The sequence below is a fragment of the Saimiri boliviensis genome, chromosome 2, assembly GCF_048565385.1.
Source record: "Saimiri boliviensis isolate mSaiBol1 chromosome 2, mSaiBol1.pri, whole genome shotgun sequence".
NCBI classification, from domain to species: domain Eukaryota; kingdom Metazoa; phylum Chordata; class Mammalia; order Primates; family Cebidae; genus Saimiri; species Saimiri boliviensis.
This window is the reverse complement of record NC_133450.1, coordinates 71607227-71623456: the sequence shown is the minus strand read 5'-3', so window position 1 is coordinate 71623456 and position 16230 is coordinate 71607227. Positions and strand designations below refer to the sequence as shown.

At 35.5% G+C, this 16230-nt stretch overlaps 1 protein-coding gene across 12 annotated transcripts in view; it reads right to left on the bottom strand.

Annotated features, from left to right (window-relative positions):
- Positions 1-3207: 3207 nt before the first annotated feature.
- The window catches only part of VRK1 (VRK serine/threonine kinase 1), an 85573-nt gene continuing 72550 nt past the window's right edge, over positions 3208-16230 (bottom strand). For 7 of the 12 annotated variants that reach the window (XM_074393581.1, XM_074393579.1, XM_074393588.1 and 4 more), the window contains 2 exons: positions 12394-12484; positions 7332-11055 (listed from right to left, as the gene is read on the bottom strand). In XM_074393581.1, coding sequence (XP_074249682.1) covers positions 10964-11055; positions 12394-12484 — 183 coding nt within the window. In that variant the 3' untranslated portion in view covers positions 7332-10963. The other 5 variants (XM_003928841.4, XM_074393585.1, XM_074393587.1 and 2 more) reach the window with 3 other exon arrangements.

The window sequence follows — 16230 nt, the reverse complement described above, 5'->3', positions numbered from 1 at the left end:
ATGTCCAGTTTACATGTAACTTTGTTTGAGGAGAGTAAGTCCCTTTAGAGAACTCAGGGGAAGCCGGCATTGCTACTGTCACGAAGATGTAAGTGCGAACCACCATATATTGGCTTTTGTTTTAATAGCCTTTTAACCAACTTTGTTAATGGACTGAATGCAATTTAGATATGGAACTTGGCTAAAACGTAGCTTCAATTGGCTATTAAAATTTAAGAGCCAACTAAGATAGCTAATTACAAAAAAAAAGCTCCAGTGATAATGCTAAGCAGAATTAGTAATAGCAAATGACAGTCTGTCTAGTCTTATTCCCATAGGGAAAGAAACTCTTAACTGAGAAGTCAACCAGACAATGTGCAGCAAACCTAATTGCATTACTGGAATTACGGCATACGAATCTGGCAGCTCCCTGGGACAAAATAGGGAATAAAATCTGCCGAACTCGAGGCAGAAAGCGACTGACCCTCTTTTACATGCCAGTTAGAGAAGATTCCAGGAAATGTTATTTCTATTCAGATGAGTAAATGCTCTTTTACTAAGGAACATTCCTGTAAAGCCGTAGTAAGGACTGAACAGTAAGGACAGAAGGAAACAGACCTTCCAAAAAGCACAGTTTCAAACGAATAGATCAGCCACCTATGCAGAATTAGATTTTTCCTTTAGATATTCAGGTCTAAAAAATACAATAAATACCTGCTAAAAAGTTTAGAGAAAAAAAATGTTCTGCTTTTTGCTTCATTACAGATACCCTCATTATGGCATCAGCTGAAGTGCAGACTGGCTCTCCTGTGAAGATTTATCATGTGTGGTGGCCACTTTGAATTGGAGGTACTGCAGTCTTTAACATTCCCTAGTCAAGTGTCTCCCTGCTGTGCCTGTAAATGTCAGTCCAGTTTTTTCACGGCTGTGCGCACAGATTAGAAACAGCAGGAGCGCTTGGGAGTATGACTACAATACCAGTAAGGACACTTGTCTTCGTGGCACTGCTCAAGTGATTCTTGGAATGCAGGACCCTGCTGTTTTCTAATATTTACACACAACTGGAGTCATCAAGAGCAGTAAATGCAGTCTAAAGGCAGCTTGCTTCTTTGTGTTAGGGACTTCACATTCAAATAGGGATATCAACAATAACACCAAAAAAAGAATTTTTTTAAAAACTTTCATATTTCCCCTCAATTTTGCTGCTACAAGACCAACCAGGTATTATCACGACTGTTCACTTAGCTTGACCCTCCCTTCCAAACACTTTCTACGTGCATCACACAGTTCACTGGGAACAGCAGGTGTTTTAGATTCTTGACCTCAAATTGTGTTTTTGCAGGCTGTGGTTTCTCTGACCTCTACAGGAACAGAGCGAGCCTTGGAAACCATTTTGATGTAATTTCAACCACCTTTGCTTTCTGAACACTTTGCATGACATATCAAAGACTTATTTTGAGGCTGCAGCACCTGGAATACAGACCACTTCTCTTTCAAAAGTCTAGTTAGAAACTTAAAAAAAAAAAAAAAGAAAAAGAAAAAAAAACCCATTGCAACTGTACTTGTATCTTAAGAAATGTCTAAATGACCCCACTTTAAATTATGAATGCTAGGATACACTACATTTTCTAAATGGCAAAAACCGCACTTTGGCACCAACCTAATACTTTGCCCTAAGTTTAATTATCTGCCAAGGATTTCTGGACTAGAAACTTGGGGTGGGAGGTACACAGGGACTAAATCATATACTTCTACAATTACAATGATAAGCAGACTGGGATGTACATTACTCCTCCAGTTAAACTGACTCACGTTTGCACCAAAATGTTCTGTAATAGTTAATGAAATAAATGAAGACAGGAAAACAAAGTTAGGGTGTTTGTGGTTGGAGCGGGGGAAGGAGTAGGGCAAACTAAAATGTCCCCAACATCAAAGGTCTTCCTAAGAACCTTGAAGGTACGTTTCTCTACCTTCTTGAAAAAGTTCAAGAAGTTTTTCTTTCTTCGCCAGGCAATCTAATAGTATCACTTCCCAGTTGTAACTTTCCCTGAAATACAACGTACTGTCCTGTAACTTTCCAGTCTTCAAGTTTAGCAGACCCTTCAATAGCTGTACTTTAAGTACTAACACATATTGGTCCCTTACGGGGAAAATCAACAAAAAGTGTGTAGGGATCCTGCTCACATCTGAGAAGCATACCAAAGACCATCACGAATTTCTGAGCTACGATTTTTGTGGAAAGGCCAGAGAGAATATTGAATACGGCAATTTTTCTACTTTTAAAGAAATTGTTGCCCAGATGTTATAAGGTGTTCATTTTAAATATCTGTGATGGCCTTTCACTGGCTTCTGCATCAGAAGCAGAAAGGCAACCCACAGAAAAGTGGAAATAGCATCCAGACTACTCTTTCACCCTCTCCCCATACTCTGGATTCACTCCTCCCTGCTGCATCCCAGGCACAAAGATTATATTATCGTCTCCACTCACACTGCTGACATCTCAGAACAACGTTCTAACATTGGACTTAAGTACGTTAAAGAAGAGGGTTTCCTGAAGATGATTTGTAGTGGTTTACAAATGAACCGGAATTTTCTCAATGCAGAAATTTTACTGGGAACTTCATGACAAGCCAAACTACACAAATGCAAGAATGCTATTCGTAAGTTGCAAAATGCTATGCCGTAATAAACTCACCACTGTATGTATAAACAGATCCTCAGTACAGTGGAAATAGTAAGCGTTTTGTGTAACACAAGTGATAGAGTTGTCTAAACCATCTGGTCAGCAGTAGACTACATACCATTACTAATACAGTGTATGAGGCTATCTGTATTTCGAGACCCTTTTATAATATTAATTCTTTACTGTAATTGTACTTTCCGCATCAGAACTTAATAAATTAGAAGATTACAGAATAAACTGTGGAACTTAAAAAAACTACAAAATTTTATCCATGCAACTGTTAAAACTAAAAAATTAAGCAGGCATGAAAACAGGACTAACACAGCCAAAGGACAAGAGTTAAGACTTCTGTAGTGGTGGTAGGATCATAAGTGAATTTTGATTTCTGTTAATGTGGCTTGAGCGATAAATTAGAATTAATAAGTAAAATGGCATTAATTAAGTCAGTGTGGTGCTGGCATAAGAACAGACAGATCAATGAAATTGAGTAGATAGTCTAGAAACAAAAGTATATAATAAAGCAGGCATCACAAACCAGGGGGGAGAACGGGTGGGAGAGATTATTTATTTAACAAATGGTACTGAAGCTACTGGCTAGCTGCTTAGAAAAAAAAATCTTTGTGATCCTCACCTCATAGCACACATATGCCAAACTGAATTCCATTTGAATTGAAAATTTAGAAGCATTAAAACAAAAAAAGCCTAGAGAAAGTCATGGTAAATATTTCTAATTTCCAGATGAAAAATATTTTAAAACAGTTGCAGAAATTACAATGAAAGATCCATAGATTAAAGCCATAAAAGCTAAACTTCATAAACATTAAAAATATACACAAAAAATAAATGGGGAAAAGTCAGCAACAAAAATGGCAAAGAGTTAAGGTCATTACTGTATAAATAGTACATACCAACACATAAGAAAAGAGTGATTAGTTTACAAATAAAGGTTTGGGTGCACTAGCAATAAAAAAGAAAATTTACCTTATCAAATTATAAAAATAAAACTTAATGTGTTAGTCTGGGTGGCTTAAATAGCAAACATTTATTTCACACAGTTCCGGAGGCTGAGAAATAGAATTTCTGCCAGATCCTATTCCTGGCGAGGGCCATCTTCCTGGTTTGCAGATGGTCACATGACAGGGACAGGCATCATCTCTCTCCTGTCTCCTCTTATAAAGGCATGAATCCCATTCATGAAGGCTTCACCCTCATGGCCTAATCACTTCTCAAAGGCCCACCTCCAAAGACCATCATCTTAGGGGTTAGGCTTAAACACAGGAACAATGCAGGGGACACAAACTTTCAGTCTATATTCCTCAAAAATGACAAAAATGTAGGCTGAGCACTCGGACCTACTGGGCGAAGTGTTAACAGACAGATTTTTGCAAAGCAATTTAATAATATGCATGCACAACTTTCCATTTCAAAGTCTTTGACTCAGTGGTTTCCTTTTGAAAATCTAAGAATATTCATATATGTCAATGAAGACTTCTGCCTAATTTTGTTCAAAAATAGTTTATAATATCCCAATATTGGAAACAATATTATGAAAATGGTCATGAAAGTCTCAAAAATCCATAAAAAAAAAAAGAGGAAACACAGCAGTTATATTCATGAAGTATAATAATATAAAAAGTATTTAATGTTAACTTTTAAAAGCAGAATATAAAGTTATATATGAAGTATAACTATTTAAAGATAAAAATGACAGGAAGAAAATGTGTCAAAACATTAACAGTGGTTGCCTGTGGGTGGTAGTATTATGGCTGGTTTGTCTATTGATACTTTTCTGTATATTCTAAACTATTTTAAATGGCCATGTATTATTAATACACCCTTATAATCCAAAAATATAGAGCATTAAAATAAAATTTTGAAGGATAAACAAACATATAACGTTCAACTGTGGACATGTATATCGCCCTACACAAATACAAATCAATTATTTATATTTCCACCACTTTATTGCTATGCAACATGGGTCTTTATGTGCACACGTAATTTAGTAATTCAAAGAGATAATCAGGGTTTTATAACTGGCTTATTAGTGTTTGATTTGTCTTACATCACTGTTAAAGAACACCTACAAGCTATTTCACTTCAGGACTCAGTCAATTACCAAAGACTTATCAGTTGCTTTCTAGAAAACATATACATCCTGTTGTGTGACGAACAAGAGCCTGGCAGTGGTGCTGATCCTCAACAGACTAAAAAAACCTCAGCTCAGTAAGGACCTAAGGAAAACGGCAGAGAAGGCAGGAGAAAATGGAACTAACACGTTAGAATATGCAAGTTGGATTGTGAAAGGAGAACAAAGAATGGCAAATCCACTCCATTCAGGGATTAGAAAGAAAATAAAAGCAATCCAAAATAAAAATACCAAACATAGAACTGAAAAGGACAAGGGAAAAAATAACTCCGAATGACGAGGTTGCTTAACCATTTCTTAAAAGGGGAACAGAATAAAAAAGTACAAGGTAGGGAATAAAATAGCAGAACGAGGGTTGTAGCTAACTAATCAAACTGGTTACTATGGCTAGTAGTTTTTCATTAATTTCTGTAGCCCTGCCAATATGGTAACATTAAAAAAAAAAAAGCCACCACTTGTTTAAAACAATATGTGAGGACGTATTTGTTTTCTTAATATTTAACCAACAAGTTTTGCTACGTTTTTGTGTTCTGAAAAATACAGCGACTACGGTATATACAGAAAAACACACCACACATGTTTTATTCTATTTTAAGCATTCATGTGTTTAAAACAGAATTTGAGAGTTGATTTAGATGTTACAAATAAACTTGAGGACATTAACACTGGTAAGTACTAAAAGCTAACATTCTACAGAAAGCAGGAGAAACCTCTGCCCAAAATCAAATTTTCTAATCTGTAAAGATACGTAGCTCTAGAACTTCAGGAGGCATTAAAAGGTTAATCTTCAAAGGGAAGTCTGCAGAGGTTTTGCGTTTTTCAGTATCTAACCATTTTGGTGATAAATGATTCTGACAACTGAATAGCCACATGAGAGGGCCAGAAGTTAAAAAGAGTCTTTAGGCCGGGTGCAGTGGCTCAAGCCTGTAATCCCAGCACTTTGGGAGGCCGAGGCGGGTGGATCACGAGGTCAAGATATCGAGACCATCCTGATCAACATGGTGAAACCCCGTCTCTACTAAAAATACAAAAAATTAGCTGGGCATGGTGGCGCGTGCCTGTAATCCCAGCTACTCAGGAGGCTGAAGCAGGAGAATTGCCTGAGCCCAGGAGGCGGAGGTTGCAGTGAGCCGAGATCGCACCATTGCACTGAAGCCTGGGTAACAAGAGCAAAACTACGTCTCAAAAAAAAAAAAAAAAAAAAAGAAAGAAAGAAAGAAAACAAACAAACAAACAAAAGAGTCTTTATACTGGTTCATAGTTTCTCAAACTTGGTACCATCCTGGTATGGTATTTCTGGTATGTCCATATCCCACCTGTACATTTATTTTTTTCCCTCAAATCAACTTGCCTTTAAAAATTGAAATACCTACTTTAGGCTTGTCCTAAGTAGTAGAGAAATCACCAGTTTAATGTGCTAGCTGTATACTGAATACATATTAAAATACTTAAATATTTAAACGAAACTATGTCCATATACATTCTAAACACACTGTGTACGTTATAAGTGGTAAGTTATACCACCCATCAGAAAATAGTCCGATCCCAATTTCTCTAACCAAGTAAAATTTGAGTAATGAATCCTGAAATTGTTCATAAATATGTTAAAATTCCAAGCTTTTGTTCCCAAGGTAACTTTAAAAATTCCAGATCTTAAAATTTCTAATCACTGAAACTCGGAAGCACTTGGTTTACTGTACAAATATTACATGCTATGAAAGAGAAACCTTAAGAAAAATAAACTCCTGTGAATGAACAATAGACTAGATATATTAATTTCTAGCCACAGGACTTCCTTGAATGAAGCCAGTCTTTATACCATGTTTAACCACACACCACTTGATCATTTATCACTGGTTTTCTTGTCATACAGCTCGCATACTGACGTAATTCTTATGTAATCTAACTTTCACCTTTGTAGATTTTCTCCCTCATGGATACTCATGTTTACTCCACTTTTTATTTCATATTCCTTTCTCAGCTTTGTTACTTCCTGTCTCATACAGCAGGTGCTTAATAAAAGATTCTGGAACAAAACAAAATCAATACAAACCAAACCTTATGACCACAACATATTGTGCATTTGTATCAAACAAAAGAGATTTTTATTTTAAGCTTTGCATTTCCTTAAAAGTGAGGACTTTGTCAAACATTTTTATCCACTCTGAGAAATGTACAATGATTAGAAAAGTGCATGTCATAGTAATTTTCTTATATATGTACTCCAAAACATCAAAAACATATGGCTTTGGAATAACTTAAGGAGTAAAACCTGAAGATTTTGAAATGTCATAAATTAGCCTTTAATAAATTGTACAAAATATTTATTTTTATAAAAAAGTTTATGTTTTCCAAACACATGGGTATTTAATTATTACTTCCACTTTGCAAGACTCACATGAAAATAAAACACTTTCAAATAGAAAAGGAGAAAAATGTCAAAGAAAGCAAAGAAAAGAGAAGCTGGTTCACAGCATCTGAATTACTTCTGGACTCTCTTTCTGGTTCTTGAACCTTGAAGACAAATCAAAGACACTTAAATCATTAATCAATAATTTACGAAAGCAAAAGAACAGAAATATAAACATCCCTTAATATAGTTATTAACATTTTAAAATTGAATTGAGTCTGGTGATTTGCAAAGATAAAACTGACACACAAAGGTATAAATGCTAACACCCTGAAAATCTTAGAAAATTGGGTCAATTTTTTAGTATGTCAAAAAATATGCTGACGGAACCTACCTTCTAGTCTTAAGCCATGTAAAAATCCTTTGACTTATAAAATCTATCCAATTTTTACTAACACTGAAATTGTTTTCTCCAAAATTTACATTTATTGTAAAATTTAAAATATTATCTCCACACATATAAACTGTAGCAATATAGAGAAGCATTCATTCCTTAGGGGGAAGAGATGAGGTCATGCATGTTATGAAAAGCAAGGGAATGGGTTGCTTTTTAAAGCCTATTACCTACAGCCTTTAGGCAGGAGAGTACTGGGATACTCTGAAATGGAATGTCTTTTCCATTAGGAATTACACGGATCCCAAATGAGTAGCCTCCTAGGAAAGGATCATAGGTGATACTGGTCTAAGTCCCTTATGACAGCTTCTATCTAACTAGTCTTGGTTTGGAATAAATCAGTGACTCTCTATTAGGGACATGGGAATTCTGCCTCACCAAGGAGACATTTCACCCCACCTACTACTCCTACTCCACCTCTGGGCGCAGCAGTCAGCCTGATCATGGCTCCCTAGTGCTGCCAAAAGATGCAGGGCCATTTCCTTCCCACTGTTGCATGTTACGCTCTGCCAGGAAAGAGCAGAGCCACCAGAGTGAGGGAAAGCATGGTGCTCACAATTAATCAATGACTGCATAAAAAACCAAAAAGATCAATAATTATTTTCTCAAAAGTACAAAACATTCTTTGAATGTGGAACAAAATTCTACCACATATATCTAAAGGTTTTCTGATTATGGGTTTACTTAACATACAGGTCAGTTTCAAAACTAGCATTTTTAATTTTTCCAAATTATACATAGTTTCTATATAATTGCCATACAGTTCAAATGACAGCAAACTATATGAATATCCCTTTTTCTGCCACTCATAATACATACCCTACATATTGTACTATGATTGATTTCAAAATTTGAGTTTTTTCTTCAATTTCTGTAACATAGCCTTCTATTAAAAATATCCCACCATAGACTTTTAGGTTTTTATTTCAAGAAACCAGTTAGTCAGTTAGCTAGTTAGTTAGTTAGTTACTTAGAGAGGTAATTTCGCTCTGTCGCCAGGCTAGAGTGTTGTGTCGTGATCTTGGCTCACTGCAACCTCCGCCTTCTGGGTTCAAGTGATTCTGCTGCCTCAGCTTCCAGATTAGCTGAGGATACAGGCGCCTGTCACCACGCCTGGCTAATTTTTATATTTTAGTAGAGTCAGGGGTTTCACCATGTTGGTCAGTCTGGTCTCAAACTCCTGACCTTAAATGATCTGCCCATCTTGGCCTCCCAAATGCTGGGATTACAGGCATGAGCCACCACACCTGGCCTGTTTCAAGAAATTTGAAATTAATTCTGCACAGAAAACTGAAAATGCTGTGATAGCAAGATGGGCATAAAGGGGTATTACAAAATCAAGGTCAATAATCAATACTTATATCTCCTTTCAATACATTTTCAATCTTTAACCACACTACAAAGCACACTAAAGTTTAACAACTATAGAGCTATAACTTAAATAGCATTATTCTCATTAATATCTTAATTTGCCATTTTACTCTGAAATTAAATATCATTGTTGCTTATCTTCATCAATCTAAAGTTTTTCACTGCAACTGAAAGTGGTATTACTGCCTGGATTTATATAATCAGTCCTATGCACCTTGTTGCATATATCAATTCAATATTTTCCCTAATAATCAATTCTGATTATTACAGAAAAAAAAAACTCTTTAATAAAATATAACCATTTCCTAATATACACTACTGGCAGAGGGTCCAATGATAAGACTAATGTAATAATTTGATATGTGGAAAATAACATACAAGTTTGGGATGCTCTTCTATGGCTCTGTAATGCAGTAGGGAAAAAAAGGTGGAAAATTCCTTTGTAGGGTTCCCTTAAAAATATCTACTTTTTGGCTAGTCAAAAATGCTTTCTCTGAAGATTCCTCTGGAACGGTCCAACATCAGTACCAACAAAAGCAGTCTCCATTTTATGAACTGGAGGGGAAAGTACACCAGCCATAAATACCATGGCTGTATTAGCTAATTTTTAGCACAATTCTGAAATACTGGCATGATTCTGAAATGCCAGAATATGTATGATTTTTAAAGGCTATCATTTTGTGAGGGGAAAAATTACTTGCAGCAAATAACCAAATTTTCTCAACTGGTAAAAATTATGCCTTGCATAAAAATAAAAGGATTAGAGGCCTCTGTTCTTCTTGAAAACCATCCCATCACTTCCTCTCTTTATTTGAGAAAACCTACACAATACACATTTTGAAAGCTTTCAGAATGTGTTCTTACACAATAGACCCCCAACTATTCAAAATGAGTTCAGGTGTATCAGAAAATTATACACGCTTTTAAAATGGTCTAAATAGATATTAAAGGAAAGTTGCTCCCATTTTGCTAGGCACAGTATTATGAAAGATCACAGTGAGAAAAATCTCTTACCATATTGTAAATCATAAATTGTGTTTGAAAATAAAATTGTTAATGAAGAAACTGACATTTCTAAGGCTGCTGTTAGAGGTAACCATTCTTGAAACATGTTTATGACAGAAAATCTTAAAGCTCTAAAACACAGAATTCACTGAATTGTATTATATATCTTGAAATTTTTTAAAAAATCAAATGTAATAATTTGTCTTCTCCTTCAAGTTACTTTAAATGGATAAATTTAAAAGTACACATTTACATGAACTCTTGGCTTTTTGTATTGGAAGCAATAACATTTTACCATCAGATAATATTTATCTCACTTATTATTATTTTGATAGTAAAATACCTTAACTTGCCTTGTACTTTAGGGGGAAAAAAGTGAACTGTAATGGGGGAAATAAACAGCATTTTAAGAAAAGCAATTCTGCATTTACATAAATAAGGGTGAATCTGATTATTCTTTATTTTCTTAAAAACTTATGTCAAACAAACTGAATTGTTCTTCTTAAATTATTTATGACTTTACTCTTTTCTCATTAATAAGATAACAAAAATACTAACATTTTGACTAGTCATGCTTTCTCCAAAGATCCCTCAGGAATGGTCCAAAATCAACACCAACAAAAGCAGTCTCCATTTTATGAACAGGAGGGGGAAGTAAATTTTTCATGGGAAAAACCATCAGTAGAAGACCTTACACTAAAAATTTAGGTTAAAAAATTTTCATAATTATACTAGAATTTAAAAGCATTTATCTATCAAAGTAAAACCCTTGACGTTCATTAAGCAAAGTTCAGGTAACAAATGACGTCCAGGCAGTCCAGAGGAATGAGTCTTCCTGATGCGCAGCTGAGACTGACATAATGAGTGTCAATCTCACTAAAACAATTCAGGATCTACCAAAACTAAACTTGCCAGGTTTAAAATTTAAGGAATTGTTTTTTAAGAATATTACTGTATCTTTATAAATGCTCCTTAATTTTGTTCCCACTCACTGTCATAGCTGCTGCAGCTAGCCTCTGGCTGAGACATGCTTCGGTGTATTGCTCCTTGGGACTCCTCACTTCCTAATAACAAAATGAACAAGACAGGGGAAGAGGGAAAAAAAAGACAGTAGCGAATGGAAAACGGCGGCAGAAAAAAGAGAGGGACTACTTCAAAACCTTTCACCTTCAGTGTGGAGTTACATATTCCCTCTTCGGATACCTCAATTTTTCTTTGGTTAAAGCAGATTAAACCAAAGGATATTCTAATCATAATAACAAAGAACACATTAATAAAATCAAGCCAAAAATAATTCTCTTTGAAAGCTGAACACTTTGCTTTCCACAAACATGCACTGATGCCACTAGCAAAAGGAAGGGAAAATAAATTGGTGGTCTTACTCAATATGGCATCTATGCTTTAAAAAAACAGGTTTTTTTTTTTTTAAATCAAAAATAAGCCTTTTCTGTTAGAAACCAAGAAATACTTCAGAATGAACAAAATAGTAATTCAAAAAAAGGGACAGGAGAAATCTTTAAAAAAAAAAAAAATGTACTGTGGGTCACACTGAGTAACTCTCCTTATTGAGTCAAGTACATCATCATATCATGTGAATCCTGGAACACATTGGCTGGTAGTTTATTAAACGTATCAGACCAGAGTCCAACTTAGTTCTGCTCTTTGCAGATGTTGCCTTTGCTAATGTCATTTCTGGAACTACTCCATTACTGAAGTACCTTCAGTGCCAGTTTATAAGCCATCTCAGAAGTGACTTCATACCTTGGATTTTTGTTTTAAGAACTCTGAAAAATGATCATCCACAAAGCTTTAATTTCTTTCCTCTTAACTTGCTCAGAAAAAAAGAAGCTGACAAACTTTATAAGGAACAATCAGGCAGCTCAGTTGCAATAAGTCCATGTCGGACCCCTGACACTCACTATCACAACCAGAGTTATGTGAGATCAATTTGAGGAAGTGGAAAGATATTAGCCTGAGAGTTAAGAGTTCTGGTCTCTATCACTAACCCTTTCGCAACAGCTCAGTCATTTATCTATTTATATTTTAGAGATGGGGTTTCTGTGTTGCCCAGACTGGACTCAAACTCCTGACTCAAGTGATCCTCCGGCATCAGCCTCCTGAGTAGCTGAGACTACAGGTACACGTCACCATGCCTGGCAGCTCTGCCACCCAAATCTGCAAAATGAAGGAAACTTCCCGGTCTCAACTTTATAATTATTGTGGAGAGTAAATAATCTATTGTGTGTACAAAAGACACTACAATACATACCATTTAAAGATCTTATGGTATTTTATTATAAAATCAAAAGGTCATGACCCAAATAGCTGGCCCCTCATCTAGTGAGAGGAAATGAAATGTATGTTTACATATGGAAGCAGCTAGGCAAAACTGTTCAACTTACGGGTCTGTATGGGCTCCTCTGTCTGTGTATTTGAGCATTCCATATCTTCAACATCAGATTCCTTGCTTTCTTCAATTTCTTTCTTTCGCTTCTTACATATAAAAATTTGAGAGAGAGACAGAGAGAGAGAGAAAAAAAAAAGATATGGTCTGACAGTCAAGTAAACGACAAACTTGTTACATATTGGGTGTGGGTGGGTGTGTGTGTGTGTGTGTGTGTGTGTGTGTGTGTGTGTGTCAAAACACACAGGAAGAATATTCTCAGCTTCAGGATAGTGGTTACCTAAAGGAATGGATGAGGGATAAAAGAAAAGGGGAGTCAGAGAACTTTCAGCTAGACAGTTAACCCAGATGGTAGGTGTATTTGTTATATCCACCTCCAACTTTTCAGGCTTTATATACTTCATTATTGAAAGCTATGTTTTAACCATCAGGACTGATGGTTACAGAAACTCTTCTAAAACAAAATTTTTTACAAACTTGCTATCACCACTCAGGCCAATGGTACTCTTCACATTGTACAATGTGGGTGAGTTGGAGAAAGGACAATCTATTTATTAAATGGAAAAAATATATGTCTTGCCCCATACATTGCATCAGTGTTTGTACCACATAACATGGGTGGTAAAATTCTATTTATGAATCAATAATGGAAAACTTGTAATAAATGTTTCTCTTTTAGCATACTGTTTATTAAAAGTTTAAGAAGGCCATCAACCTTAAATAATAGTCCTAAAAGTACAAAGCTCTCCTAAAATCTTAAAAACCGTCTGCATTTCCCATATTCTCTTGGGCCTGTCCTATTTTTCTAGTAAAGTGTCATTTAGGATTCAGTGCTTACATTCTGTCACCATCCATTCTTCCCAAATGGTCCTTCAATTTCATTTTATTACTTTCTACCAGTATACAACATTTTTTAACATACCCAGTTCTGTGTGAAGTTTCTAAATTCTCCAGCATCTCTATACATAGATAAAATTATAGAGGGACATTAGTAATAAATACAAAACTTGGAATTTTTTATATAACTTTATCTTGCGTAGTTTCAAATTTAAACAGGTTAAAATCCAAATTTTAATCCAAAGCTTCTCTTGGTTGCCTAAAATAAGACTGTATCATTTAGAAAACCATCTGATATGCCCCAAATTTCACAGGTTCACAATGAAACAAAATGTCCTCATTTATATTTTCTAACAATTAACAATAAGTTAAACTTCAACTGAGAGGGTTCCTTGCTGCACGCCATTCTGTATACAGCTAGAAAAGAGGGTAATACCTGCTGACAACACATTGTTCGTTTTCCTAATGGCAACCATGGGTTCTGTTTCAAAGAGAATTACATGGGAAAGCTGAACTCTATTCAAGCCACATTATCGTAAAACCTCCAAATGGTCAGAACTGTTATTATCTATGTATTACAATTAATCCCACTGTTTCAAAACATTCTTAAGGTAGCTGTGGAAAATTAGAACTCAGAGATACCCACCATGTTCCTAAAGAAAATGCTTCACATATACAAAAATAACAACTTGACTAAACCTCGAAAAACTTTAAAAGGCATTCACTTAGCAGATTTGTATATGGAGGTATTGTCTCTCAAAAATAACTGTGCGAGTGGCTACAACTTCACATAACTGACAAGAAAAGGGGAGAATGCCTTACATCTTTCTTTTCCGAAGTGTTGCTTCATGATTACCATCTAAACCCTGCTGGGCTGAACAGATTGGTTCGATAATTACATACAATAACTGCAGTGGGCAGGTAACCCTCAGCTGGCACAGGGCAGCTCCCCTGTGAGAACTTCCATATGCAAACTGCACTGATGGAGTGCATTAGGTACATCTTTCCTGCCGGTGCACAGGCCTGATTAACGCCAGCCAAGACTCCAAGGTTAGCATGTCAGCAGATTTGTGATGCATTAGGCAGGAATAAACACAGACACTTTTGTTCGTTCAGACCAAAATTAAGGAGGAATATTTCAGTGCTATATTGCTTTCCATACAGCAGAGAATGCATTTTCCAGTTTTTGGAGGGCAGATTTTTAAATGCTCATTATAAAGGGAGCTAGCTATCCAATACATTCTACCCAAGCGCCTAAGTGTATTCATCTAGTTTTCAAGCTTATTTAATAAAAGGGGGCTTTCTTAGTCTCCATGCAGGTAAATTACATAGGAAGGAAAATCAGACAGTATTCAACCAACAAAAGAAACACCTGTGCTTTAGGCAATATGCATTAGGTAAAGCACTCTACTGCATTAATCCACACTTCAGCCAGGCAACTCCTGCCCAACTTTTCCATCAATGTACGTAGTCTGGATAGAAAGGGCCAATGGTCTACAGACCAATTAAAAAACCAAACTAAAATGCTTCAAGTTTGGTAGTATCTGTTACTCATTTTAAAAGGCAGTGAGTAAAATTCTAAGCAATCTGCTGTCAGCGTCTTCCTTCTAAAAATTTCCAAATGCTTCATTTTATTTGTCAACATCCTTAGGCTTCAGATAGAGCATATTTTGGTTTCTTTTGAAGAGAAAAATGGCTTCACAAAGTGACTATGCTAATCTCCGATTTTGTCACATTCTGCATCAGGTCTCACAGGTGCCTTTATTTGTGTTTAATATGAAACCAAAACATTGTATGATATACTAGAGCAACTTATAAAATAAACTTAGAATATTCTTTTAATTCAGCACAACGAAAATATCTTAAAAACTAGACTTATTTCAAAGGGCACTAGCATATATATTACACATTATATTTTTGAGTTGTTCAGATATGCTAGCCTAAAGTTTAGTTAATTAGCAGCTTCTCACTTCCAATTTAGAAACAGGAAGAAAAACAGGCTAAATGCATTTGAACTGATAATTTACTAATAGTCTAAACACTGATTGGAGACCTGCTATAAGCTTAAAGCTGTTTTAACAGAAAAGAGAAAAAAAACTTCAGAAGCGAAAACCAAAGACCCAAGTTAAGCATCAAAAGATTAACTTTGCTTCCCAAGTTAAGCATCAAAAGATCACCTCTAGATGCTTTCAACAGCATCTAAGAAAAGCCAATCAGGTTCATGGCTATCTCCAAAAGAGATGAGTACTCAGGCAGTGTTACTTGGAGTTTTGCCCATCCCTTACGACAAAAGTCTACATGTTTATTTTAAAAATTTAGACTATATGGCCTAAAGTTTTAAAATGCTCCACATAGCACGTCATAGAATAAAGCACTTTAAATACCGTATGCACTAATCAGTCCATGTGACTACATTAATCAGTTAATCTTATTTTATTTATTTGATTAAATTATTACATTCTCTAACAGTGGTTGAAAATAGAATATTACTCAGCAGTAAGTAAAAGAAAAAAGATAAGACACATCTTTTATGAAGGTAAAGCAAATGTTATTATACCACAGTATTTACGAAACTGATAGATTTAGTTAAAATCTACTATACAGACAGAAAAAAAGCCTGAAGCTATGGAAAGAAAAAAACCAAAGAGAATGTGCTCAGTATTTCTCAGCTGGTAGTGACAAAAAGACCTGAACTCAGAGCTCTTTATTCTTATTGCAATTTCCTTTCCACAGAACTATGCTGTCTCCCTATGTGAACTTACAGCAGGCAACAGCAGTTTCTAGCTGCTGTGTTCTTAATGCATTTTTTCTAGAGTTATATTATAGTACAGACACCTGTGTACTTCATGTAAACTAATTCCATAACCTTCTCTATTTCTCTTATTATGTATGCTCCCTGAGGGCAAGGACTATAGTTTTCCTCATTTTTCTAAACCTCAACGAGCTTGAGACAGTGTTTTGCACACATACATATGTGCACCTGTAGAGTAACTATTCA